A 27,263-nucleotide genomic window follows, 5' to 3' on the forward strand; every position below is an offset into this window, starting at 1 on the left:
ATGGCAGAGGACTGACTTTCCACCTCTTTGTGAGAGGGGCTGATGGGAAAAGTTGGAGTTTTGTTCGGGCTTGAGACACACTTACAAGGCCACCACCATTGCAGGCGGGTTTTAATCTATCTTTTCTCTGGAGGTGCCGTGCTGCTCCCCAGAAGGCTTGCAGCGAGGGCCGCTCTTGAGGTGTTTGTACTGTGCCCTAGCTCTGTCTCATGTTAGGAGGAATCGATCATTAAGTTCTGTTTCATGCTCAAAGGCTGTGATTTTTTGGGGCTGTAGGCATCCTCTTTCAGTGGCCTGAGACCTTGAGCCAGATACCTTGTAGTCTTGTCCTGCACCCACAGATTTCTAAGGAAACATTCGATGTGTTTTCATAGACCCATGAACTTAATTTTTGAAGTATTTAAGAAGAATCACTGGAATCTTACCTTTTCTGGCCTGGGATTCCTAAGGGTAGTAGAGTATGACAGACTTCTGTCTAGTAAACTTGACCACCTACCTTCAAGGGTGGGTTGCTGGCAGAATTCATAGAGAAGTATGATTGGGAATTGATGGTCCCACATCCAGATCCTAGTAATTCTTATTTAGCAGTGAAGGGTCCCTGTTCTTCTAATTTCGGATGAATTTTCTAAAGCGCTGTGGATCCAGGACAGTGTGGCCCAGTGAGTGTCATTCCCCACACTCCAGAAGGGACCGGAGAGTAGACGTGAGTCTCTAGTGGAGGCTTCCAGATTTTATTTTTAGAGGATTCACAGTTGGCATATGTGGGGATCTATTCTGAGTCTAAAAACCATTGGCTTAAGGACTTATAGTCTCTTGCTTGCTTTAACAGAAGACTGCTTCTCCTGAGGGAGCTAATGACAGTGATTGATGCCCCCTTGCCATCTAGGATATTTCCTTCTGTTTTATTATGCCTTTTGCTTGCTTTGTTTAAGGGCTGAAGACCCCAAAGGAGAGATCTGAAGATAGCAACCTCTTCTGCTCTTGCAAACCTGCTATATAAGAACTTACCTTTCTAAAGAATTCTAGAAGAATCCTTGATGAGAATTCTACTCCTTAGGCAGAGAAAATTAGTGATTTAATGATCCAGCTTTAACCCTTTAATTTGTGTTAAAAAGAAGAGCTGAGTTTTATTTGGGAGCTTGACTTTCTTGCCTTCTGTCCTCTCACCTCTTGGAGACCAGGAATAAAGTCTCAAGAACATTTTTTTTCATCTCGTTATCCTGTGCTCTGCTGGTACACAGCTGGCAGGCTCATAGAAAAGGTAATGATTTCTGTATTCTGCTACGTGGCTGAATTTCTAATCAACTCTAGAAGTCTTTTGGCTGAGTTCATTGAGTCCTCTAATGATAGGATCATGTCATCTGCAAATAGAGATAATTTCAAACCTTCTTTTCCAATTTGTATTCTATTGATTATTGTCTCTTGTCTCATCACTCTGGTTAAATTTTTGAGTACTGTATTGAAAAGGAGTGGTGATAATGTGGATGCTTGTCTTGTTGCTGACTTTAAAGGGAATTCTTGCAATTTCCCCATTCAATGTGATATTGGCATTGGGTCATTGTATACTGCCTTTATGATGTTGAGGTAAGTTTCTTCTATTCTTTTTTCTTCGGTGATTTTTGTTAACACGAAGAGGTATTGGATTTTGTCAAATGCTTTTTCAACTTATATTGAGATGATCATGTGATTTTGTCCTTAGTTCTATTTGAGTGGTGAATTATATGTAGATTTGTATGTACTGAACCAGCCTTGCCTTCCTGGAATGAAGCCCACTGAGGATTCCAAATGCAACACAGGGCCAATAGGACGTAGCTCTCCCTTGATGTCATTATTATGGCATCCACGTTGGAGAAAGACTGGGCTATTACTGCCGAACTTTTAGTCCACACAGAAATAGTCTATTTGGGGGGTCAATGTGATGGGAGGTACCGGAGATTGAACTCAGGGGCATTTCTACCTCTGAGCTACAGGGCCTTGCTAAGCTGCTGAGGCTGGCCTTGAACCCATGATCCTCCTGTCTGAACCTTCCAAGTACTGAGATTGCAGGCATACACCATTGTGGCTGGCAGATTTTGAAGATGCTTTTTATAGAAATGAATTCTACCTTTCAAGAAAAAATACAGGCCTTGTGAACTTCTAAAGCTTTGGCCCTCTGAGTGTGTAAGTCAAAGGGCAGAGTGAGAGCAGCCAAGCCAAGCCACGGTCTTTCCCAGAATGTGTCCTGAGCCTGGACCACTAGAGTTATTCCACATCTCCACTCCTCTCTACTTTTTATCATCTGTTTTTTATTTAAATAGGCAATGTGTTTTAAAGAGCTTGAGACTCGAGAGAACTAAACATATATGTGTCCCTGCAGGTTGAGTCTCATTATGAAAAAAGTGACCAAGTCCAGCTTTTGATAGAAGTTTCTCACTTTCAACTCTCTTGCGAGTTGTAATGTTTCCCAACAAATGAGCTCACTAACTGTAGGATATGACTGGCAGTAGGGTATATTTCATAGTTTGCCTTAAATGGTACAATAGGATGTACAAAAATGAAGTCTTTGGGAACCTTGATATATATTATTTCAGATGAAAATTTTGGCCATGTTCAATGCAGAAGAGTTTCATGGTCTCAAAGCCATTTTCTGAGCAGAACAGATTTGAAATAACTTATTAAAATTGTCTTGGCCCCAGATTGAGTCCCCTGGGGCTCAGATCCTGGGCAGGTAAGAAGAGCTCCCTCAGGGCCACAAAAGAGCAGGAGCCCCACTCCATGCATGCTAGGGTATCAGAACCTGCCATCACAATGGCCCTTCTAACAAGTGCTTGATTCAAGACACTGGCGGAGACCACACTACCAATACTGATCAGATTTTATGTGGATAGAAGTAATATTTCTGAAAGATTGTTGATATTAGGTCCATTATTTTCAAACATTTCTTAGTAATAAAGTTTGGTCAAAGATGGGGAGTCAGATCACAGTGCATGGGCATGTGCATCTTGGGACTTACACAATTAGGCTACCCGTGTTTCAAAAGATGTTTTTTTTTTTTTTTTTTTAATAGAGTGTCCCTGCCTATAAGCATCACTGTAGATCCAGTCTTGTTTCAGTACTTAACACAGTTATTTTTCTCCTTAGCAGTTGATGTGCTTTCCTTGAATAAGTCCTGTAATTTGCTTATCTGAGTTTCCCTCTTTGGCTTGATTAATGAAATTTAAGCTAAAATTTGTGGCCTATCTGTATAGGCCACTATCAGTCTCTCAGTGCCTGCCTCTCTTCTTTTCTCTTCTCCTCTTCCCTTTCTCTCCCTCTCTCTCTCTCTCTCTCTCTCTCTCTCTCTCTCTCTCTCTCTCTCTCTCCTAGCCTCCATGATATCAGTAGCACAGCTCATGCATGTGCTCTCTACCGCCTGCCACCATGTCCTGAGACCCATGTTCCCCAGCCTCACATTGACTGAATCCCAAACCGTAAGAAAATACATCTTATTTTCTCTAAGTTATGTGGTCAAGTCTTTGAAGCTGTGGAGAATGTTGACCAGGACAGAATTTGGTGCCAGGAAAGTGGGGTCATGGCTTTATCTAAGTCTGAACATGTGGATTGGGACCCTTTGGAATTGGTTTGTGAGAGGAAATTGGAAAAGCCAGAATGTGACAGATGGTAGAGACTGTGCTCAGGAGATTTGGAAGGGCAACAAGGACTCCATGGGAAAACGGAGCAGAGCCACTTGCGTAGTTTGGCAAAGAACTTATTGTATTTTACCCATGTCCTAAAATATTGTGTGAGTATGAATTTAATGATAGATTGACTAACAAACTGGTGGAGGAAATCTGAAAACAGCAAAAATATCCAGACTGCATTATGGATATTGGTGTCTATGTTTTGTGAACTGTACACCAAATTTTGGGAGTGGGAAGTAGAGCTGACTGTATGTGAAGTTTGGCCAGAAAGGCATATCTGATGTTGCGAAGGGAAGGGAGATGGTTGAAGGGAAGGATGAAGTGGTGTCTGTGACGGGATAGGGACAGTGATGGCTGTGATGGAGGCAGTAGATGGACTTGGGACCAGTGACCTCTGGATGGATTGGGCCCAAGGGTGGCTGAAAGGCCGTAGTGGAAGTTATTAAGAAGGGCGTGTCTACCTTTTCTGTTGTTGGCCCATCTTGAAGCCCACATAATGCTGGCTTTTCTAGAAAAAGGGGGCCATAGAGGCTTCCCCTTAGAAGCCTCTGTGTCCTCAGTTAGGTTGCCTTATTTGCTCCTCTATGATTTATTCTTCTTAGTCTAGACTTCCTCCTATGATCCATTTTCTTTCTAGTTTCTACATATTAGAGCAACATTGCAAAAAAAAAAAAAAAAACCTCTAAGATTTAGAAGCACCAGAAATGTAGAACAACTGTAAGCAAAAGTCTAAAATGAGAAGCTTTTCATAGATGAGCAAATAAGGTGACCTAACTGAGAGTGATGGGAGGGGGGAGGAAAATTTCCTAATGTACATGATGCAATTCACAAACATATCAAGGTCAGTCACTAAACCAAACATGAGAAGGAGGGAGAGGGGAAAGAATGGGGTCAGAAATGGGAAAGGGCGAATTCAATGATGCGTGTATGTATGCCTCTACCATCTTGTATCCCATTTAAGATGTATGACTGCAGTGCACCAATTAAAAATAATAACAAAATGATTTTATATAAGTAAATAAATAAATAAATAAATAAATAAATAAATAAATAAATATAGGACTGGGGTTGGCTAGGAGGCAAAATGCCTCTGTGTCCAGTCTCAAATGATAAAAAATAAAACAAAGTCAGCTAAATAAAAGAAAGAAATGATGTAGACATTGGAAAGGAATGCTTCTAGCAGCCCCCCATGGAGCCAGGCTGGGGAGGCATTTTACTGCCCATCGCAATCAGCCAAGCAACAGTGGCCAGGGCTGCCAAGTCCCCTTAGTTTCTATCACCACAATAAAATATCTAAGACAATAAAGTCAGTACCAGGGCACTTAGATGGCAGGGAGTCAGGTCATGGCTTCCCCTTCCTGTACAAACCTGTTGGATGTGAGCGTAAGACACGGATGCCTAGCCTGGGAGGTCAGATGAGCTCCCATGAAGTCCTGCCCCTCACTGGGGCTGAAGGGCTTGCTCTAGGACAAGGTTACTGATGGATGTAATGAAAGGGTGTCAGGAGAGCCCGTGCGAGGGCTGAGCCCAGTGAAGTACCCCAAGGCCTGGCAGGGTGCTGGTCAGTGTTCTGCCTTGTCCCACTCCCTGCCTGGACCCCTGGGGCCAGATGACTCACTGCTGGGCACACTCTAAGGCCCGCCTCTCTCCTCTTCTGCTGCCTCTGAGCTGCCTTCCCCAGCTACTCTTAGAGAGGCCATAGGGCCAGCCTGGAGCTATGACAGCTTTCCTGCCCACAAGTGGTCACAAACTCCACCTGAGCCCCCTCAGGCCTTACCACAGATACGCGGAGCTGGCCTTCACCTGGCCCGACAGAGCCTTCACCCAGCCCTCCATGACTGCCTGTCCTTGGAGCTGAGCATTCCGATGCCAGCCACATAGGGAAGCCATGCACAGCAAAGGCAGGCTTCTGGGAGGCCTTCCCCAGGGCCATGAGCAGCCCTCCATCATGGTGAGGCCTATGGCCTGGTGGCTGGTCGAGTCTTCTAAGAAGCAGAGTGGGTTGCTGTGCAGTGAAGACCAGGTGGTGACAGGGTGTGGGCTGGTCACCCATGTTGGAGTGAGAAGTCCATGTTGTCCACTGGGCCCTGTAGGTGGCAGAGAAGGGCGGCTGCAGTTTGTTAGGCCAATGGCTGAGGCCAGGTTTGGGTGGGGAAGCTCATCACCCGGCTCCCAGCCCTCTGGCCTTGCTCACTTATGGCTTCAGTTACCAGGGCCGAGCAGTCCTCCTGTCTGCTTTGGGATCATGCCCTCTAGGAGAGCAGCACTTCTTTGTCTGAATTCCAGTGCCTGGCGTGTAGCAGGTGCTCACAGGATCCTGGTGTGAAATCTCCAAAGGGCAGATCCCAGCAGCGGCTTTCAAGTAGATGGGGAGCTGAGGCCCACGGCAGCCACAGGCCTCTCTCACGACCCATCACTGGTCAGCTGAAAGTGTCCCCTGTGGAGTAGCTTTACTGTGCTGTACTGCTTAGGGTGGTGAGAGTCAGGGTGGGCGGGGTGGGGTGGTCAGGCCATGGACCAGGGCCCATTTGGTTGGAGGAGTGCAGCAGAACTGCTTCTTCTGGCGGCTCTGAGCAATTCAGCTGCCCCTTCCATGTTTCCTTTCCGTCAACAAGAATGCCAGCTGGGGATGGCTCATTACCCGGTGAGTTAACCCAAACCAGTTTCCTGAAAGGTCTGGGCCATTTCAGGTCTGGCCCAGGCTGGGTTGTAATTTCCCAGTGACTTTGATTAGAAGGCGTGGTGATGCTAAGACATGCCCCAAGGAATCTCCTGAACTCTAGGCATGCCCTTTCTTCTCTGCAATTCCCAGCTGGTGATCTGGTCTCACACTTCAGCCAGCGCCATAACGCCCTTCCTAGCCTGTTGGCTCAGAGATGAAGAACCCAGAGGAGTCAGGTGGCATCTTAATGTCCGGTTCAGCAGAATCGCGGTGTGTTTCCTCATGGTACACAGAGGCATGGGAACAGGAAGCAAATATTTTGCTAATGGGTCCTTAAGGGTCTTGGTGAGTGTTACTGCCATTCCTACCCCTGGACTTCTGGGCTCGTGCAATCCAGCTGTGTTTGCAAGGGAGGTTTTGGTGGTGAGATCCCAGTGAGAACTACAATGCACCAATTTAAAAAAAAATAATAAATCTATAGAAACAGAAAAAAAAGAAAAGAAAACAAGAGGAGTTGCCATCCAGAAGAAAAGAACAGCAGCTTTGTTTTACAGACCTGCCCCTTCTGTGGGACTCCAGACGAGGAGGCGCATGTTATGTCAGTGTCCCCTGCATATGCGTGTTGTAAGTCATGCTTATGTAATTATATACACATCTGCGGCTGCATGGCATTGTCTGCCTGCTCCTCTGTACATATCTAAGTTCCCATCCGCGGCTGTGCAGGATGGACAGGCTGATCTGGGGCTGTGTGGGGTGAGCAGGGTCAGGTCTTCACTCCTGGCCGGCACTTTCCTGGGCCCCTCACTCTACCCCCTACGGGGTGGTGGTGCACACCTTGACCCAGAGAGCGATACACTGGGCCCAAAGACCACTACCACAATAGAGGGCACAGGAGGAGGCTGCTAGCCCTCCAGCCACACAGGAAGATGGTCAATGCCGATCTCTAGGAGTCGTCCCGTGAGTTTACTAAGTTGTCAAGTGGGCTCTCCTAGCAGGCTTGTATCGCCTCTACCTCCACTAGGCTTACGTACCCACCGCTGGTGATCTGTAACTTACACACACCACTGCACATGAAGAAGAGCACATGCTCCCCTGGGCAGCAGTGAGCGCGCCTAAATCCATTCTACTCTGCAAAACCCCCTTCCACATTTGGGTGGTTTTGTCCATCAGAAGGGACAGAGCCGGATGGGACATATTTAAAGCTTCAGAAATTATGCTGATTGAGGCTTCCACCTCCTGGAATGAACAAGGCTAAAGGGTGAAACCACCATGTGGTCCAGGGCACACAGTGCCAGCGGTGACATACAGGGCCCCAATTATTAGGCTTATTGGAGGCGGGAGGAGTATTTGTCCCCTATATACAGCCTTCCTCAGGTTCACCTTCCTGTCCAATGGGCAGAGAGGTTTGGCCAGCCATAATGTCTGCAAACCCGGAGAGAACCATGTGGGAGAAAATCAGTGGGTTGGGCCCTATTCGTTTCTACCCATGCCACCATCCGTTAGTATCTGATAAATGAGTAATGTCCTTGATTGGTCGGGTCTCCAGAAGTGACCACTGCAGGGACAGGAAATGGAGCCCTGGAAGCGGAGATACTGGGAGAGTCCAGGTGCCCCAGACATAGTTGAGATTGCGAGTCCACTGATGTCGCGAGAGAATCTGCATTCCCACGCTGAGTCCCACCCCCCAAAATACCCGCTTAAAGCAAGATCATTTCTGGCCCACCACGTGGACGACTCAGCGGGCAGATCAGGGACTACTGGGCAGGACTCTCCAAGCAGATGGCTCCTCGGTCCCTCCCCCGTCACCCCCCCCTCGCCGCAACCTGCTGACCTCACCCCAAACCCTGAAGGTGCTGAGGTGATTCTGATTAAAAGTAGATTCTGCTACCACGCTGGTGGCTTGCCTCCTTCGTAATCTCCCAAACCTTTCCAATCTTTACAGTTCTGACATATTTCTTGGGGCCAACATGCAGTGTTTCTCTTGGTCAGAGTGGTTTGCCTGTCCTCTGTAAATAGATGCTATGTTACAAGCTCTCCATGTTCTCCCGTTAGCCAGCCCCACCCATTTTCTATAGCATACCCCGGCAGGGGGGACAGCAATGGTCTTAGCACAAGTCCTCTATGGCATGACGTCGTTCACCCCATTCTGTGCTGCTGTGGCTTCAGGTTCGAAAGGCAGTCCAGTCGTCTGCAGTGGTGGAGGGGACTCACCATGGGAGACCTTTGGCTGCTTCTACCAGTAGCTTGATGCAGACCCAGCAATGGGAGATGTTGTGCAGTCTTGCCAGGTGTGCTCAAGACAGCAGGCTATTCCTTGCCCTTAACCCAGACAGTAGGATAGGGCAGAGAGAGAGACAGACCCTCTTAGGTAAGGCCCTCCCTTTCAGGAGGATAAGGATGACATGCTCGTCTTGAGAGAGAACAGTTTCAGAAGAGTGGCTGCTCGAGGGTGGTGGTACCGCACCAAAGCACCCTGGGTAAGGGGAGGGAGGTGAGGGTCTTCCTCAACAGTATTCAACAGAATAGGCCTTACTCTCATGACACGCATATCTTTCAAAACTGAACCTTGTGTTTGCGAGGGAAGTGTGATCTGTGCTGGGCAGGCAGGCAGCACTCAGGGTCTACCTGTAACTGGACCTTCCGTCTCAGGCCCATGTCCCTCATACCTATGTTCAGTTGAAACAAGGTCTCACTAAGGTGCTGAGGCTGGCCATGAACCCGTGATCCTCAGCATCCCAAGTATTGTAAAATTACTTTTTACTAAAAAAAGCAATTTTAAAACTCTTTGAGCCATGCTAAATGCAGTAGCGATTTGGGGCCTCAATCAGGCATTTTTTATGTGTGGGACATATTCAAAATAATTTCCTAAAAATGTCCTGTCCCCAGACTGTCTCCTTGGGCTTGAATTCTGGGAAGATAGGATGACCTTCCTCAGAGACAGCTGTTCTGTTTAATCTCAGGGCCACAAAAGGGCAGGATCCCCACCACGTGCATGATAAGTATCAGCGTATAACCAAAATGACCACTGTGAAAGATGCTAAACTCCAGATACTGGCTGAGACACCACCAATAGTTATCATTTTTATGTGGATAGAAGTAATATTTTAAAAGTTTGTTTATAAAAATTAGGTCCAATAAAATGCATTATAGAAATAAAGTTTGGTGAAGGAGGAAGAGCCAAATCGCACTGGAGGGGCTCATACAAGTTGAGACTCACGCCATTGGGCGATTCGTGTTTTGAAAGATGTTTTGTTAAACTGAGCATTCCCGGCCGGGCGTGGTGGCGCACGCTTGTAATACCAGTACTTGTTAAGCTGAGATAGGGCCGCAGGTGTGTGGCCAGCCTCAGCCACTTAGTGAGGTCCTCTGCAACTAGTGAGACCCTGTTTCAAAATAAATTTTAAAAAATAGGCCTGGGAGTGTAGCTCGGACTTAGAATGTCCCTGCCTTCAATCCCCAGTACCACAAAAAAATTATTATAGAGACCAGTATTGTTCCTAAAATTTTTATTTTGAAATTCACAAAAACACTGAAGGAGTAGCACAGGGAGCACCTTTATGCCTTTACACAGAATCACTGGTTGCCGGTGCTCTCTTGCTTCTATGCATACGCCCATGCACATTGCTTCTTGCACCGCTTATAAATAAATTGTACCTATCACAATACCATGTTACTTCTCATTCTGCACACATGTTCTAAAAAGGATGTTTTATTACATAACCATAATACCCTTATTCTACCAGGTAATATTATCATCAATTCAATAAGATCATGTAATAATCAATGCATATGAAATTCCTTCAATTGTCTGAAAACCGTGAATCCATGTTTAAATACTGCATTTAGTCATTATGTCTTTCTAGTGTTCGTCATTGTAGACACATTTCCCGGTCTTCAGTTTATTTTTAGTGACCTTGACTTTCCTTTAAGGGACAAGCAGGATGTTTTGTGCAGGTCGCACTTTCTTCATTTTTCTGATTCTTCCTCATGATTAAATCCAAACTAAACACTCATATACAATTCTAGACAGGTGATATTCTTACTGCATCCTATACGAGTCGCAACATTTCAGGTTACCTCTACGTTTGTTTATTTATTGCCCCCACGTTTAACTACTCTCCACTGACATATATATTACGTAAACATCTAGGACACTACAAATAACTTCTGCAATGAATTTGAAATAGGCTATGCACTTGTAAACCTCTCTCCACACAAAGCACTTGGGAAAATTATGACCTGGGAGTTATTCTACTTTTTTACTTAAGTGTTCATATGTGAGCTAGTCTAATCATCCTCTTTCCCCACAAATCAACTGATCCTAAGGTGTATATTTACATCACAACGGCTTGTTCATGTGTAGTCCCAGGAACATCTATGTGACCGTGAGCTCAGTGTCACAGCGTTTGCATGACGACTAACACAAGAACCAAGAGGAAAAGGGCGGCACAGGCGCCCTTGACCCCGAGCGGAGCAGAGGCAGGAGACCCAGAGGGTGTGAGCACGCGCGTCCTCAGGGGCTTGAGGATCCGGGCCCTCTGAGTGAGGATGGCTGCCCGCGCCCCGGCCCACTTCCCTGGCCCCTGCAGGCGGAACTGGTACGGGGTGCAGGGCCCATAGAAGATCTCCTTGGCCAGCTTTGTGTCCCAGAGGAGGAGAGAGAGCAGGTTGGGTTTGACGCCCAGCTCAGAGGCGATTTCGTCCATGTAGTCGATGTACTGCACGCGGTGGGCGCCTCTTGGGCTTTTCACAAACCTGGAACAGGGGGGAATGTTAGCCCATTTCAGTTGTGTTGAACTGAATTTCTCAGCTCGCACTTCCAAGCTTCGTGAAATAACTTTCCATGTGTTAATTCTGAACATCGAGTATGTCCCTGGAAGTCCCTAGATACTCATCCTTTGTTCCATGCACTTTGCTGAATCACACTAGGGCCAAGCAAAACACAATTGGAATTACAGACACTTAAAATCCACCGATGCCAGGCTTGGGGCCACCGAGTTCCCCTAAGCGTGCCCTTGAGTGTGGGTTTATTGCACAAGAGCACAGGGTAGGGCTTTAACAAGCTGAAATAAATGAGCATCTTCAGAAGATGCTCTGTACTTGATTGTAGACTTGAAAAGTGTTTGTCTTTCCCTTAGATTCAGATTTAGCCACGTTTTCATGCTTTTTTTTTTTTTTAATTTGGTGGTACTGGGGTTCCTGGAAACTCTTCTACCTCTGGGCTTCACTCCCAGACCTAATATATATGTATATATTGAAACAAGGTCTCTTAAGCCAGCATGGCAGGCTTAGAACCTGCACGATCCTCCTGTCTCCACCTCTCAAGTGTGGGGATTACAAGCGTGCACCACCACGCCCAGCCTCAAGCTGCTTTCTGACCTCAGTCTGAGGATGGGTGCAGGCAGACTTCCAGGGTGTCTGGGGTCCTCTCTGTGGACACTGCTGACAGTCTGAACCTGACATTCTACTGTTCTCCTGTAAGTGAGGTGCGTGTTCCACAGCCAGGCATTTTCTACACACAAACCCCATGCGTATTTTTAGCTGTGGTATCACTGAGCTAAAATTAGCAGGAATTGTTCAGTTGCAACCTTATATGTGAGGGCTGTTGAAAGACCTGTCTTAAGTTCCTTCAGCTAATAATTAGGCTTCTTACTCTGTCTCCATTTTCTTTTTCCTCTTGTGGATGGCAGAGACCATGTCACTCTCTGAAGGTAATTTTTTCAGTCCTAAGGAAGAAAGACAGAAATGTGAGGACAGTTGGGAAGACTGAAAGAGAGGGAAATGCAAATAAAAGAGTGGATTTTAAAAAATGACATTTCTAAGAGTCAGTTTATGGAACTCATCTTCGGAGTCCTTCACAAGGCCCTAGGGAGGAGGATTTCCTTCCCATAATTCTCGGTTTGTCAGGAAGGCACTCAGATGTAGAAATACATGGACACGCAGAGACACCTCTCCCACAGCACACTGGGCTCCTGCTTTCCTGCCCTCCTGCAAGGCAGCTGCTCTGAAACCTTCATGTGACCTGCTGCCCATTTGTTCTCCTATATACTGCTAGTTCTCATGAACTCTGACCGGTGACCCCTCCAGTGACCTGGAGACCAAGTACTGCCTTCGCCCTCATGGCACCCTCTACCCAGCATCTGTAAGCAGTAATGCTTTGAACTTCTATCTGGAGAACGAGGGACAACCTCAGCCCTGATCATCAGTCCCTGGGTTTCCAGGGAGAAAAGGATGTTGGGCTCTCAGCACCCACATGATGGTCAGGCCAGCATCAGTGGATGGCAGTGGTGAGAGCCACAGGGTATCTGCCATGTGGACAAGTTTCCTGGGAGGACTCCCTGGTCAGTAGACATCCCTCAGGTAAAAGAAGAGTCCTGTGGAAGGCAGACAGTCAATCCCCAGGCCAGCTCTTAATCATTTCTAGTTAGAGCAAGGTTGCTAGCTGTTCTGGTACTGGAACCCCAATTTACCTGGGGGCCTTCAGAACAGTCACGATGCTTCACATTGGACAAAAGTACGATCTACTCATGAATACTATGAGATGCCGTTCAAAGCATGCTTTAGGGGATGACGTGTACAAAACATGAAAGGAACCGACTTGTAGAGTAGACGGGCCATGTATAAGGTTAAAATGTCATTTCACTACGTGCATACCTGCTGAGGTATCAGTTATCCTCTAAGTACACACCCAAGATAGCGTGTGTACAGTTCAACAGATGACGCGTGCGAGGTTGCTCGTGGCCCCGTTGCTTTAATCTCGCTAAGTGCCCTTCTTCACATAATGAGCAGGTGGAGGAAATATAAATCTAGATCCACACATCCGATGGAAAAGTGTATGCAATATTATACAGTAGTTAAAATAAATGGCTTCGAAATAGGGGTGAATTTCAATTCCAGGATGAGAGGAAGAAGCCAAACACAACTTAGTGTACATTCTCCAATTCCATTTATGAAAAGAAGAAAATGCAAAGAGTTCTGCAATTGGAAATAGGCATAGTAGTTGCCCTGGGTGGTGCTGGGGATATTGAGGCTTGAAACCAGTACGAGGGAGGCTCCTTAGTGCTGACGGTGTTCTTGTTTTTCATTCAAAAGGACGGTTGTATGAGAATGTTTTAAATTTTTGAAAGTTCATGATATGTGCATATTATTTGCATATATACTACTGTAGTATTTAGAAAAATCACCTTACTGACAGGAAGAGTGGAGAGCTGAGAAGGCGGAAGCATGATAAGGGATCGCTCAACTATTCTCTTGGCTAGCCTCACATACCACCTTCTGGTCATTGGTCAAATCTGCACTAGTGATGTATGTTTGTGCTCATATTTTAGATATAAATTCATGGTGGAATTTAGTAAAGAAAATATGTACTTGTTAGAAGAAGGAAAAGGAGCAGAATAGAAGACCCAGAAACAAGTCCACACACTTGCAGCCAATTGACTTTTGACAAAGGGGCCAAAAACTTACACTGGAGAAAAGATAGCCTGTTCAACAAATGGTGCTGGCAAAACTGGTTAACCATATGCAGAAAATTGGAAATTAATCCCACTTTCTCACACTGTACAAAAGTCAATTCAAGACTTGGAAATCAAACCAGAGACCTTTAAGCTCCTTGAAGAGGGCATAGGTCCAACACTGCAACACATAGGAATAGATAAACACTTTCTCAACAAGACCCCAAAGGCACAACAAATTAAAAGGAGAATCAATATGTGGGATTGCATGAAACTGAAGAGCTTCTGTTCAGCAAAGGAAACTATCAGAACCTCAATCAATAGCCAACAGAATGGGAGAAGTTTTTTTGCCACCTACACCACCAATAGAGGACTAATATCTAGAATATACAGAGAACTCAAGAAAATCAACACTAAGAAAACAAAGCATCCAATAACAAAATGGGTAAACGAACTAAATAGACACTTCATGAAAGAAGAAATTCAAATGGCCAATAAATACATGAAAAAATTCTCAACATCATTGGCAATCAGAGAGATGCAAATCAAAACTACCCTGAGATTTTACCTAACTCCAACTAGAATGGCAATCATTCAAAACACAAACAACTACAGATGCTGGCGAGGATGTGGAGAAGTAGGAACTCTAAAACATTGTTGGTGGGATTGCAAATTAGTGCAACCACTTTGGAAAACAGTATGGAGAATCCTCAGAAGAATGGGAACAAATCTACCATTTGATCCAGCAATACCACTTCTGGGTATCTACCCAAAAGATAGGAAACCAAACTACCAAACTAATGCATGTGTATCTATGTTCATAGCTGCACAATTCACCATAGCCAAACTATGGAACCAGGCAAGATGTCCATCAACAGATGGACGGATTACAAAACTGTGGGATATGAACACAATGGAATTTTACTCAGCCATTTAAAAAAACTCAATTACATCATTTTCAGGGAAATGGATGGAACTGGAGGACATTATGCTAAGTGAGATTAGTCAGTCACACACACAAAAAGGAATCAGATGTTTTCCCTAATATGTGAGAGTTAGGGAGAAATGGGTCATAGGAGGAACTCTAGATGAAAAAGGAAATCCTATAGAGGAGCAAACAAGACAACCTAAAGGAGGAGAAAGGAGGGGGGGAAGAGGAAAATCTCTAAAACACAAAATGTACTTAAACATATTAAAGTCAACCACTAATCCAAGTAAGGGAAGGATGGATGGGGAGGGAATGGGGTGGGAATTGGGTAGGGGTTAAATCAGTGATGTCTACATGTATGTACACACAAGTTTTTTACCCCAATATGATGTATGAATATAATGCACCAATAAAAATTTAAAAAACTAAATTATACAGTTAATAAACAAAAATATTACAATTTATGGTTCATACCCCATTTCATCATTTTAAGTTTTAAATAAAAATAAAACCCAAGCAGGGTATGGTGGTGAAGGCTTGTAATCCCAGCATTTAGGAGGCTAAGACAGGAGGATGGCAGTTCGCAGACAGCCTCAGCTTCTTAGTGAGGCCCTTTGCAACTCAGTGAGACTCTGTTTAAAATAAAGAATAAAAAATAGGACTGGGGGTGTAGCTCAGAGGTAGAATGCCCCTGGGTTCCATCCCCAGTACCTAAAAAAGGAAAAACTCAAAATCCAGGCGTGGTGGCACACACTTGTAATCCCACTACTTGAGAGGCTGAGACAGGAGGATTATGGTTCACAGCCAGCCTCAGCTACCTAGTAAAGCCTTCTGCAACTAAATGAGACCTTGTTTCAAAATTAAATATGAAAAAAATAGGGCTGAGGGTGTAGTTGGGAGGTAGAACGCCCCTGGGTCCCATCCCCAGTACTGCAAAAATCCTCATCACCATCACCATCATCTCATCATCATCGCCATCATTGTTATTATCATCACCATCATCACCACCATCATCATCATCACCATCATTGTCATATCATCACTGTCATCATCATCATCGTCATCATCGTCATCATCGTTATCACCATCATCATCATTGTCATTATCACCATCATCACCATCACCATCACCATCATCGTCATAATCATCATCGTCGTCATCACCATCACCATCATCTCATCATCATTGCCATCATCATCATCATCATCACCATCATCACCACCATCATCATCATCATCGTCATCACCATCATTGTCATTATCACCATCACCATCATCATCATCATCACTGTCATCATCATCATCATCATCGTCGTCATCACCACCATCATCATTATCATCGTCGTCATCATCCCTATCGTCATCACCATCACCATCATCATCATCATCATTGCCATCATGGTCATCATCATCACCACCACCACCACCATCATCATCATCATCGTCACCATCATCATCATCGCCATCATTGTTATCATCATCACCATCATCACCACCATCATCATCATCATCATCACTGTCATCATTATCATCATCGTCATCACCATCATCATCACAATCATCACCACCGTCGTCATCACCATCACCATCATCATCATCATCACCATCATCGTCATTGTCATTATCACCATCATCACCACCACCACCACCACCACCACCATCATCATCATCATCGTCACCATCATCATCATCATCGTCACCATCCCCATCATCATCACCATCATCATCATCGTCGTCATCATCATCATCATCATCCAGTGGTCATGGGGAATGAGACACTGACTAGGTCTAGGACAGAGACCGTACCGTGTCCTTTGGCAGACCAATGGACATTTGCTCAGGGATGTTAAAGCACCATCCCACAATCCCACAGGGAGAAGCAGCAGAGACAGAGGGCATTGAAATGCAAGCCTATGTCATTCCACCATCATCCACACCACTTCCGGGGTCCAAGTCCAGCCTCACAGCAGACAGGTCACTCCTAGCCTGGCAGGGGTCAGTGGCAAGGTGGCCCAGCCACTGCCAAGCTCTGCAACATGATGCCCTTGGAATGCAAGGGCACCGGGCATCCAGCAAAGGCTCCTGGGAGTCACCACCACAGGGCTCACTTTGTAAGCACTGCGCCACACAGCAGGCTGTCCAGGCTTGGCTCTGGACCATGTCACCCAGCAGCCACCCGAGATAGGTCTCAGTTGCTGGTCAGCAAATAATTATCAAGCACCGTGTAGGAGCCATGGGGAAGATTGAGTGACTTGGTAGTCCAGTTCCTAGATATTTTTAGTAATAAATACCCTAAAAAACGAGGGAAGAATATTTGTAAGGTCCTACTCCTTTCCCTTCTCGGAGGCTATAAAGGTAGGCAAAATGTCATAGTTATACAAGCACTGACTTTGGAGCCAGAGACTTAGGGTTTGAATGCCAGCACCACCACTAGTTCCAGGAGACTTTACCAGGCAGGCCACTTTGCTAAGTTCACTTTCCAAGGTTAGAATGTTAATGCTTGCCCCTGACCACCACGGGGGTTCTTTAAGGATAGGACAAGCTAATGTATAACAAAGAGCTTTGTTGACTGTGCAAATGTTAGGTTGTTCTTTCAATAAACATTTATTAAGCATGCACTCTGAGCCAAAGCCTAGTTAGGCATTAGGGCCTCTCAGATGCAAATGGCTCCAAAAAAATAAAAAAAATAAAAAAAATATGAACACTCTTGAGAGTCCAAAAGCAAGTGATTTCTCATGAAGAAATTTTAGGTGCTTTGATAGCAGATAAATTGAACAGAAGACCCTGGCTACCCTATCATCTCAGTGCAGAGTTAGGAGCCCACATTACTTATGTAGACCAGTACATACCCATGAATACACGTACTGCCCATCGGCTCTGGAGTTCTGACGTGGGAATGGTGGCCCCCACTGGCTGGAGGATACCAATGAAAGCTAGCGTTGGCTTCTGCAGGCGAGGAGGAAAGACAAATTTAAACATGGAGTGCTGGGTGTCCAGGATGGCGGAGTCATCATCCAAGAAGGGGAAAGAGAGGGTGTAGCCTGTGGCAAAGACCACAGCATCAACGTTCTCCTCAGACCCATCCTCAAAGATGGCGGCCGTCTCGGTGAACTCCTTCACATTGGGCTTCACCAGCACTCTTCCAGAAATGATGCGATTTGGCAGGTCATCACTCAAAGTAGACTGATGGCTGAGAAATCTGCGTGATTGGGAGTGTAATACCAAGACATGAGCGTGATGTTTTTCATAAAGAAATTGTGGTAGTAAATTCTGAGCAATTAACTGCATTATTTTATTAATTTTAGTATTTCTTATTGACATCCCTGGAAAGGCGATAGTTTTTTTTTTTTGGTTAAAATTTTATATTTCAGTTGGGCATGGTGGTGCATGCTTATAATTCCAGTACTTGGGAGGCTGAGACAGGAAGATCGTGGTTCGCAGACAGCTTCAGATACTTAGTGAGGTCCTCTACAACTTAGTGAGACCTTGTTTCAAAATAAATAAGGAATAAAATAATAAAAAATAAAAAATAAAAAAATAGAGCTGGGGGTGTAGTTCAGAGATGGAATGCTCCTGGGTTCCATCCCTAGTACTGAAAAAAAAAAGAATTATTTTTAGAGTCATAAATTGGCCTCTATATTGGTCCTATTACCAGCTGTGAGACCTCAGAAAAGCTGTAAGACAGATTAGCATTAATTTATTCCACTTATTTTCTCCATCTATTTTTTGTTATTATTTTTTATTTCTCAGTTTTACTTTTATTTCTATCCTTTAATTGGGTTTCCCCCTCTCATTTATTCTTTTTCATTTTCTCCCTTTAATATCTTCTTTTTAATTTCTCTATTAAGATTTCTTTTTCTTTGATTGTTGTGGGGATTGAGCCCAAGGGTATTCTACTTCTAAGCTACACCCCGAGCTGTATTTTATTTTCATTTTCAAACAAGGTCACTCTAGGTTGACAAGAGTCTCAGGACTTGCTGAGGGTGTCCTTGAACCTGTGATCCTCCTGTCTCAGCCTCGGTCACTGCAATTACCAACATGTGCCACAATGCCCAGTTCTATTCTTTGTTTGTAATTATTACTTTTTTCTCTTTCTCAGTCTCCTTTCCCCTCAGTGTTGGGGGATTAAGTCCAGAGCCTCACATGCACTGGGTAGATGCTCCACCTTTGAGCTCCATTCTACCTCAACCAATAGTAATTAAGCTTCCCTCTGGCCAAAGCCCCATCCTGCTTGAACTTAAATAAAAGGAGAATAAATACCCCCAGCCCTCCCAGATCTTTAGGGTGATTGAAAGAGCCAATATCAGAATCTCTCCAAACAAGAGTCAATTTCTATAGTGTCTAAGGAAACCCCCACCATCTAATAAGGCTTCCACCCCTGGTGTAGGTAAACCATAGAGGTGCACCCCATGCCCTCTGTGTTCTGTATCACACCATCACGAATTACCTGACTCTTGGGTGTATTCATTCGAGTCACCCCTCCATGCCACTCGGGTATGGGGCTGTATTTCTATCCTCTGTATTTCTATCTTTTTAAGAAACTTCTTTAAATCTTAAAAAAAATTACCTGGCTCTAGCAAGACCTAAAGAGAAAGAGAGTCTCAAGGCTTTCATACAGAATACATTGTGTGGCCGGGCGTGGTGGCTCACACATGTAATCACTGTGCGTGAGAGGCTGAGACAGGAGGATCACACAAGTTCAAAGCCAGCCTCAGCTACTTAGTGAGGCTCTCAGCAACTTAGTGAGACCCTGTTTCCAAATAAAATATAAAATAGGTCTGGGAGTGTAGCCCAGAGGTAAAAAGCCCCCGGGTTCCTCCCCCAGTACCACAAACAAAACAAAACAAAACAAAAAACCCAGAATACCTCATGTGGAAATGCTCTCCTCACAGCTGAAGGAGCCACAGGGATTGCGATGTGAAGTCAAATTGGAGTTAAACCCAATTTGCACAACAGATGAGTAGTCTAAGACACATCGACAGAAGGCGACTTAGCAGGAGGCCCTCACTAAGGGGAAGAAGACCCACCTCACCAGAGCACATCCCTCAGCACAGGAGCACAAGAAGCAGGAAAGCAAGACAGCAGGACACTCTCCACAGTCATAGATATGTGCAAATGTTAGAGAGCAAAGACATGAAGGGGTTAAGGATTGCGTAGGTAATGCAAAAGAACCAGTGTTAAAAAGTTCAATGACGTGCAAGGGATATAGAAAAGTAACTGAATGAATTAAGGAAGATCATGCCAGACATGAATGAGGACGTCAATAAGGAGAAATTTTGAGAAATCTCCATAAGAGTTTCTATAAATCTATAGAAGAGAGAAAGAGCCAAATAGAGGGTCTGGAAAAATAGCTCATTATGTCAGATAAAACACTCCATTGAGCTGGGCTTGGTGGCACACACTTGTAATCCTGCGCTTGGGAGGTGGAGACAGGAGGATCGCACAGGTTCGAAGCCAGCCGCACTGGCTTAAGAGACCCTGTTTCCAAATAAAAAGTATAAAATAGGTCTGGGAGTATAGTCCGGAGGTAGAAGGGCTTCCCGGGACCCCAGTACCACCACCCCCCCCCCGAAACCAACAAAAAAACAAAACAAAACTCCATTGAAATCTTAAACAATAGGCTAGATCAAGCAGAACAGAGAATATCAGGGCATAAAGACAAGGATGATGAATTATCACATTAAAGAAAAAGAATAAACATATACAGTCTCTTGGAGATCATTAAAGAAAGAATGGTATGTATAATAAAAATAGAGGAGGGTAAAAGAGGCATGGGCTGCAGGCATAGAAAACTTCAGTAGCTGGGTGTGGTGGCACATGCCTGAAATCCCAGTACTTGGGAGGCTGAGACAGGAGGATCACAGGTTTGAGGATATCCTCAGAAAATTAGCGTTTCAAAACAAACGACAACAACAACAAATGGCTGGGGACACAGCTCAGAGGAGGAATGCCTCTGGGTTCAATCCCCATACCATACCACCACCACCAACAACAGCAAAATAAAACAAAATGAAGTAAAGAAGAAAAATAAAAACAAATTCGGCGAAATAATAGCAGAAACTTCCCCAAATCTTGTTCTTTTTTCTTGTTTCATTATAATTATTAACACATATATATTCTTTTATGCATTCTTGCTGAAGAACACTTCTCACCAGGCCAAAAAAAAAAAAAAAGACATACTAAGAATGTTGCAAGGGAAAAATGAAAAAGTGAATCCAACAGGGACATCTATGGTCAGTGGCACACAAGCCTTTGCAAATATAAGGGTTGAACTGCAAGGTAGCTGCAGAAAGCCACATTGGAGGGTGCACTTCATTGTTAATATGTTGACCTTCTATATCTGAATAACTTTTTGTTATGAAAGATCCTGGAATCACACAACTACATCATAAAAGTTATTATGAAACTTCAGCTACTTTCCTTGCAGATATTTGTGAAAACTAACTTTTTGTTTTCATTCTCTTAGTTGCCTCTAGTTTAAGCCTGTATGATTTTTTTACCTAGTTTTTTTTTTTTTTTAAATACAGGGAGCTCTTAGGCTGAGAAGGATAGAGGACCAAGAATGCATACATGGAGAATAAAAAAAAAAAGTTCTCTGTTCCTAGCAGTAGGAAGAAAGTATGTGGCCATTCCCAATAAAAAGTTTCTACCAAGCCAGGTGTGGTGGTGCATGCCTGTAATCCCAGAACATGGAAGGTGGATTCAGGAGGATCGCAGGTTTAAGGCCAGCCAGCCAACTTTGCCATACCTTATTTCAAAATTAAAAGACCTGGGCTGTAGCTCAGAGGTAGAATGTCCCCGGGTTCAGTCCCAGGCACCCTCCCCCAAATTCTACTAAGATACAGAAATGGCGCTTTTTAATTCTTATTCCATGAATATAGTTTATAGATTCTGCTGACCAGTAGCTTAAAAATATGGTTGCCTGTTTGAAATCCTAGGCCTTACCTGTGTTCAGGTTGTAGCCCATAATTGGCATGGTTAAACCTTGCGTTTAATTTATTCTCTGCCCATCTGTTGATGAGGAAGGTGGGGGAGAATTTTTGGATTGTTCTATTGTAACGGGTGAAGAGTGTGGCGTCCATGGGCGCTCCGTTATCCCAGACCCGGTTCCATATCCAGGCCCCTCTTCTCGTGCTGAGGAAAACCTGGGAGAGAGGAGCGGGGCGTCAGCGCCGGCTTGGTCCTATCACTCTCATCTCAGACACTCAGAGCACTGCGTCACTTGTCCAGGGAATAGGTCTGCTTTCCCCTCTCACCTTGCCGCCCTGCCTCACTGCCTCCCTCCTCTGGCTCCCCCGGACACAGTCCCAGGTACCTGCCGTCCTTTCAATATCCTTAGTTTGTGTCATGGACCTACTTTCACTTTAACATTTCCTCTAGCTGTGCTAGAAGTCTGTGAAAGCGCGTGAAAATCAGAGGTTATATTTTGGAGAAAATGTAAAAATTTTTCCTATTTTATAGCATTGAACTGAGACCTAAGAAAGGCCTCAGATTTCAATTTATACCATTGATTGAGACCTAAGAAAGAAGCCTCAGATTTTAATTCAGATTACTTCCTAATGAAAATAATCACTTGTGTGGTCCTTAGAGACAGAGGTCCATGACTCAAGTCCGTGTGTCTAGTATAGAATGTCCACAAGGGTAGGTAGTACCCGACCTGGGTGGCTGATAATCATCTCTACAGAGAACTTTTTTTTTTTTTTTTTTGGTGGTACTGTGGTTCCTGGAAGCCTTTCTATCTCCAGGCTATACTCCCAGACCTATTTTATATTTGGAAACAGAGTCTCTTAGGCCAGCGAGTCTGGCTCCGAACCAGCGTGATCCTCCTGTCTCTTTAAGAAGTTCTTTTAGAAAAGAAACAAGAGACACATTGTTTTGGTTTGTTTTTCTTGAGGGAAATCCGAATCAAAATTAAAAATATTTTGCTTTGTGGAGGTGATTGTTCTGTACTCTTTGGAGTCTACAACACTGTCTGCAGAAAATGTTACTCTCAGTGACAGTGGGACCCACAGATCTCTTCTCTTCTTTGAGTAACTTATTTATAGATCAACCTCACATTTCTTACTCATGCTCGTGCCTGATGTTCCCCATTGAAGCTTTATGTCCAGTATGAAAATGTTGGTATTTTATGTAAATTCATTTCTTTTTCTTTGTGGGTCTGGGGATGGAACCCAGATGCAGTTGACCTCCAAGGTACAGCCCCTGCCCAATTTTTTATTCTTTATTTTGAAACAGGCAATCACTGAGTTGCAGAGGGCCTCACTAAGTAGCTGAGGCTGTCTGTGAACCGCGATCCTCCTGCGTCAGTCTCCCCAATGCTGGGATTGCAACATGCACCACCACGCCTGGCTTGTAAAATTCACTTCAATTTGCTTTCCCCACTCTCTATTGTAGGCACATCCAGATTATTCTGTGTTATCTGACTCTAGTTTGACTGCCTTCTTTCACAACTCTGATGCTTTATGGTATGAAAGGAGGCTATTATTTATTTTAGTGTTCTCTGTTCTTTTATTTATATATAGTCAGAAATAAAAAAATGTAATTTTCTGATATCGCTGGCAGTCAAAATTGGGATTCTACTGCTAAACCTATAGCCAAGGTCTAGGTTCACCGTGGTCCACACTCCACAGATGTCAAAGTTACACTATATAAAGAACAAGGAAAAAAATCAGTGCGTAATCTCAAACCTGTTCAGCTACTCTGCTGATCTCACCGGCAACATCTGCTCCAGAATTCCCAATGCCGACCACGACCACTCTCTTCCCCGTGAAATTGTCTGGGTTCTTGTACTCCCAACTGTGCAGATAGCTGCCTCGGAACTTCTCGATCCCTGTGAGGAAAGGGCCAAATCCCCCAATCACAAACAAAATCGGAAAGGCTTGCAAAATTTATTTCTAAACCTGACATGTATGCGTTTAAGCCCTATTCTTCTTTGCTGGTGAGTGACTGCCAATACTACAGAAGACGATTATGCAGGGGACAAAACACCCATGGCAGTGACAGTATGGCTGAGACTAAAGTAAAAGCGTACTAGTGCTTCTCTTAAAAATCCAATTCTAAGCTGGGCGTGGTGGTGCACGCTTGTCATCCCCACGCTTGGGAGGCTGAGACAGGAGGATCACGCAGGTTTGAAGCCAGCCTCAGCTACTTAGTTAGGGAAGCTCGCGGCACCTTAGTGATAACCTGTTTCCAAGTAAAATATAAAATAGGTCTGGGAGTACGGGAGGGTAGCCTGGAGGTAGAAAGCCTCTGGGTACCACCGCCAGTAACACCAAAAAAAATAAAGAAAAAATCCAATTTTGCCTAGTGTGATGATCCACCACTGTAGGAAGTTATTGTCTTATTCTCTATGTAAGAGGAACTCTTCCTTGGTTTGTGACTCTGTGAGTAGGTTTTACAAATATGTAAAGATTCTTAACAATATACAGCAATAGTGTTCAAGAGATTAGATGCAAACCATGTATGAAACTTATGAAGATTATGGTAGTGATACAAAAATGTGTAAAAGTGGTAATCATATCAACAATGTACTTTCTATGATATATTCTTAAATGTAAACATATAATCAATAAACAAAGGTACCAGTGGGACACTTTATACATTTTTCTATGTCTTACAATTGGGTGTGTATTTGGAATAGCATATCATCGTCTGTATTAGCCACTTATTTTGACTCCTGCCTACTCTGTTTAATAGTACAAGTCTCAAGTATTAGAGGTTTCAAAACATACTGAACAAAAAGTTGGTAACAATAAAAACATCACGTGTGTTGTACATATGTAGACCTGTGCCTGGCATCACGCGTGTTGTCACTGATGTAGACCTGTGTCTGGCATCACGTGTGTTGTCACAGATGTAGACCTGTGTCTGGCATGTGCTCTTCTTGCTGAGTGGAGTCCTGACCATGGAGGCAACTCCTGCATTTCCTCCTCCTCCTCTGTTTCCTGCTGTCATTTTCCAGTCAAAGTCTCTGCCACCATCTCTTTAATGAACTAGTGAAAAACCCTCCTATAGACGTCTCTGCTTTGCATCTCTTCCCCATCAATGATGTAACATGCCATGCTTTGGTCTCTTCCCGTCAATTAGTGCTACACGCCTCTGCAAGACCGATCTTGATAAAATACAACTTGGATAAATCACATGCTCTCTCTCTCTCTCTCTCTCTCTCTCTCTTACACACACACACACACACACACACACACCCATTGGCATTTCCATGCCTTCCTACCCACTCACCTGGTCCGACCTTATCAAGCATGTGTCCTTCCTGACCTCCCCCAGCTTTGCCTCACTCCCATCATGGCCACACTTCTTCTCTTCCTAGAAGGCTGGAGCCCAACCTCATTCACCCGAGAGCTCCTGATTTCCAGTTCCAGTGGAACTATCATCAGACCTTTATCACCTACCATCAGATCGTTCTGTCATCAACCTTTTCATCATTAGCTCTTTCCTGACCACCCTGGAAGGCCACCACATCTTTTCTGTATCCCCTAGGTCACATAAACTACCTTGCAATTCTCATGAGAGCACAGGCTTTGGCATCCTTGAAATCCAGAGATGTGCCTTCACGCTCTTCAGTTAAATACCTGCAAAGTCCTGCAAGGGCAGATACTTCTCAGTGTAATGGCCACTGCAGACCATGACTCCATCAAAGATGTAGGTGCTCTGCTTCCCTTCAGCCTCCACCACGACATCCCACTGGCCAGAGGAGGCAAAATCGGGGCGCCTCCTCACACTGCACACCTTTGACTGGGAAACAAGGGACGGAGTCAGCCTCAGCTAGCGCAGGGCTCTCGGTCTTGTTTTCTCCTCTAGGATGCTATGGTGACTTCTGCATTCATAGCTCCTGGTTCTTTAGTGTTTTATGAATAATAACTTCCTAAAAGCATTGCTTCCTAAGGATCAGGGTACGTTGGAGAACATAGTACATTGAATTTTCTCCTATAATCCATCTTCTACATTTAACAAAACTAAGTGAGAACTAGATTTTAGGCACAAATCATGAGACAATGCCTTTCCTCTTAGGGAAAAAAATAAAACAGAAACAAATACTTGGTTAACGTGAAGAATGAGGAGACATGACATTTCTTTGAGGACTCTGGTGGAAATGCACGTTGGGACTGTGCCCTGCCCCCACTGACTTGTGAACACCTTGCCTTTTCCTGTGTGAGGTGAGGAGCAGGCTCTCCTCCTTACCAGGAACTGGATGTGCTTCCTGAGACCAAAGTGCCTGGCATACATCCTGAGGTATTCCATCATCTTGGAGTTGTGCATGTAGTTGGGGTAGTGGTCGGGGATGGGGTAGTCGCTGAAGGCCGTCATCTCCTTGGAGGTGTTGCAGGTCAAGGACTTGTAGATCCCTGGACTTCCAATCTCAGGTATCTCCTGCAGAAAACAAACAGAACATGGGCTCCAACATTAGGGTGCATAGGAAGGTGCTACTGGACTCCATTCCTTATGAAGGGATCTCTAGGTGGAATCGTGTTCATGGGGATGGACCCAAGTAATGCCAGGAGTGACATCATTACAGGAAAATGACCCCAGATGCTCAAACCCAATAGCACAAATCAAACCAAACAAAGATTTGCATCAAAAGCAAAAGGGTTTGGGAAGAGAAACTTCCAAAGTGTAAAATCAACCTCCTATTTAAGGGAATTAGGTTAAGCCGAAACCCCAGTAAGTGTACCTGAGAAGTTTCATGTTTATTTGAATTTATATCCTTCAGAAAGAATGCTTAAGGAATAAATAATTTATATGTAATCAGAGTTCTATTTCCTAGTGGAAAGCACAAAACTCTTCTGGACAGTGATCACCTCACGCTCTCTGGGATGCCTGTGAAATTACCTGGTATCTCCACAGCCCTCCAATGTCACTGCTTTTCTCAAAACACGTGGGCTCCAGTCCCTCCTCCAAGCAGCTCTTAATGGCCCCCAGTCCGCTGACCCCGGCACCAATCACGGCCACTGTTTTTACAGTCATGGTCTCTTGAATAAAGAAGAATTATTTCAGTTTTGTTTTGAGAAACAAAGTCAAGGACCATGGCATGTTGGTGCCTCCCCTTTATCTTAGCATTCCACCCTTAAAAAGATCTCTTTATTGTTTGTCAGCTCAGGGCTTGAGCTCAGGGGGCTTTTACCTCTGAGCTACACCTCCAGCCTTATTTCACTTTGAAAAAGGTCCCAGAGTTGCTGAGGGCCTTGCAACGTTGCCAGGGCTGGCTTTACACCTGGAGTCCCCCTGTGTCAGTCTCCCAAGTACCAGGATTATAGGTATTTGCCACCGCGCCTGGTGCCTGTCATTCCCTTTGGACGAAACTGTTTTCTTCTATCGTAACTTCTGTTATCTCACCTTGAAACATGCACAGGCTCAAGCATACATTGACACACTTGTACATGTATATACAGTCAGCCCTCTATCAGATGATCGTGTACTATGGTCAAGCATCAGTACATTGAAAATATTTTATTTTGGTGGTACTGGGGTTTCTAGAAACCCTTCTACCTCCGGGCTATACTCCCGAACACCTATTTTTTTATATTTTTTTATTTGGAAACAGGGTCTCCC

General features: G+C 44.5%; 1 protein-coding gene across 1 annotated transcript; it reads right to left on the reverse strand.

Annotated features, from left to right (window-relative positions):
- Positions 1-10,718: 10,718 nt before the first annotated feature.
- Positions 10,719-26,678, reverse strand: LOC308265214 (flavin-containing monooxygenase 5-like; the record flags this gene model as incomplete). The annotated part of the gene is made up of 8 exons (XM_080698804.1): positions 10,719-11,076; positions 11,975-12,047; positions 17,549-17,898; positions 21,645-21,844; positions 23,387-23,529; positions 25,286-25,448; positions 25,896-26,084; positions 26,544-26,678. The coding sequence occupies 8 exons, from the start codon at positions 26,676-26,678 to the stop codon at positions 10,719-10,721; spliced, it is 1,611 nt and encodes a 536-aa protein (XP_080554930.1).
- Positions 26,679-27,263: the final 585 nt, after the last annotated feature.

This window comes from Muscardinus avellanarius, assembly GCF_963383645.1.
Source record: "Muscardinus avellanarius genome assembly, chromosome: 7".
NCBI classification, from domain to species: domain Eukaryota; kingdom Metazoa; phylum Chordata; class Mammalia; order Rodentia; family Gliridae; genus Muscardinus; species Muscardinus avellanarius.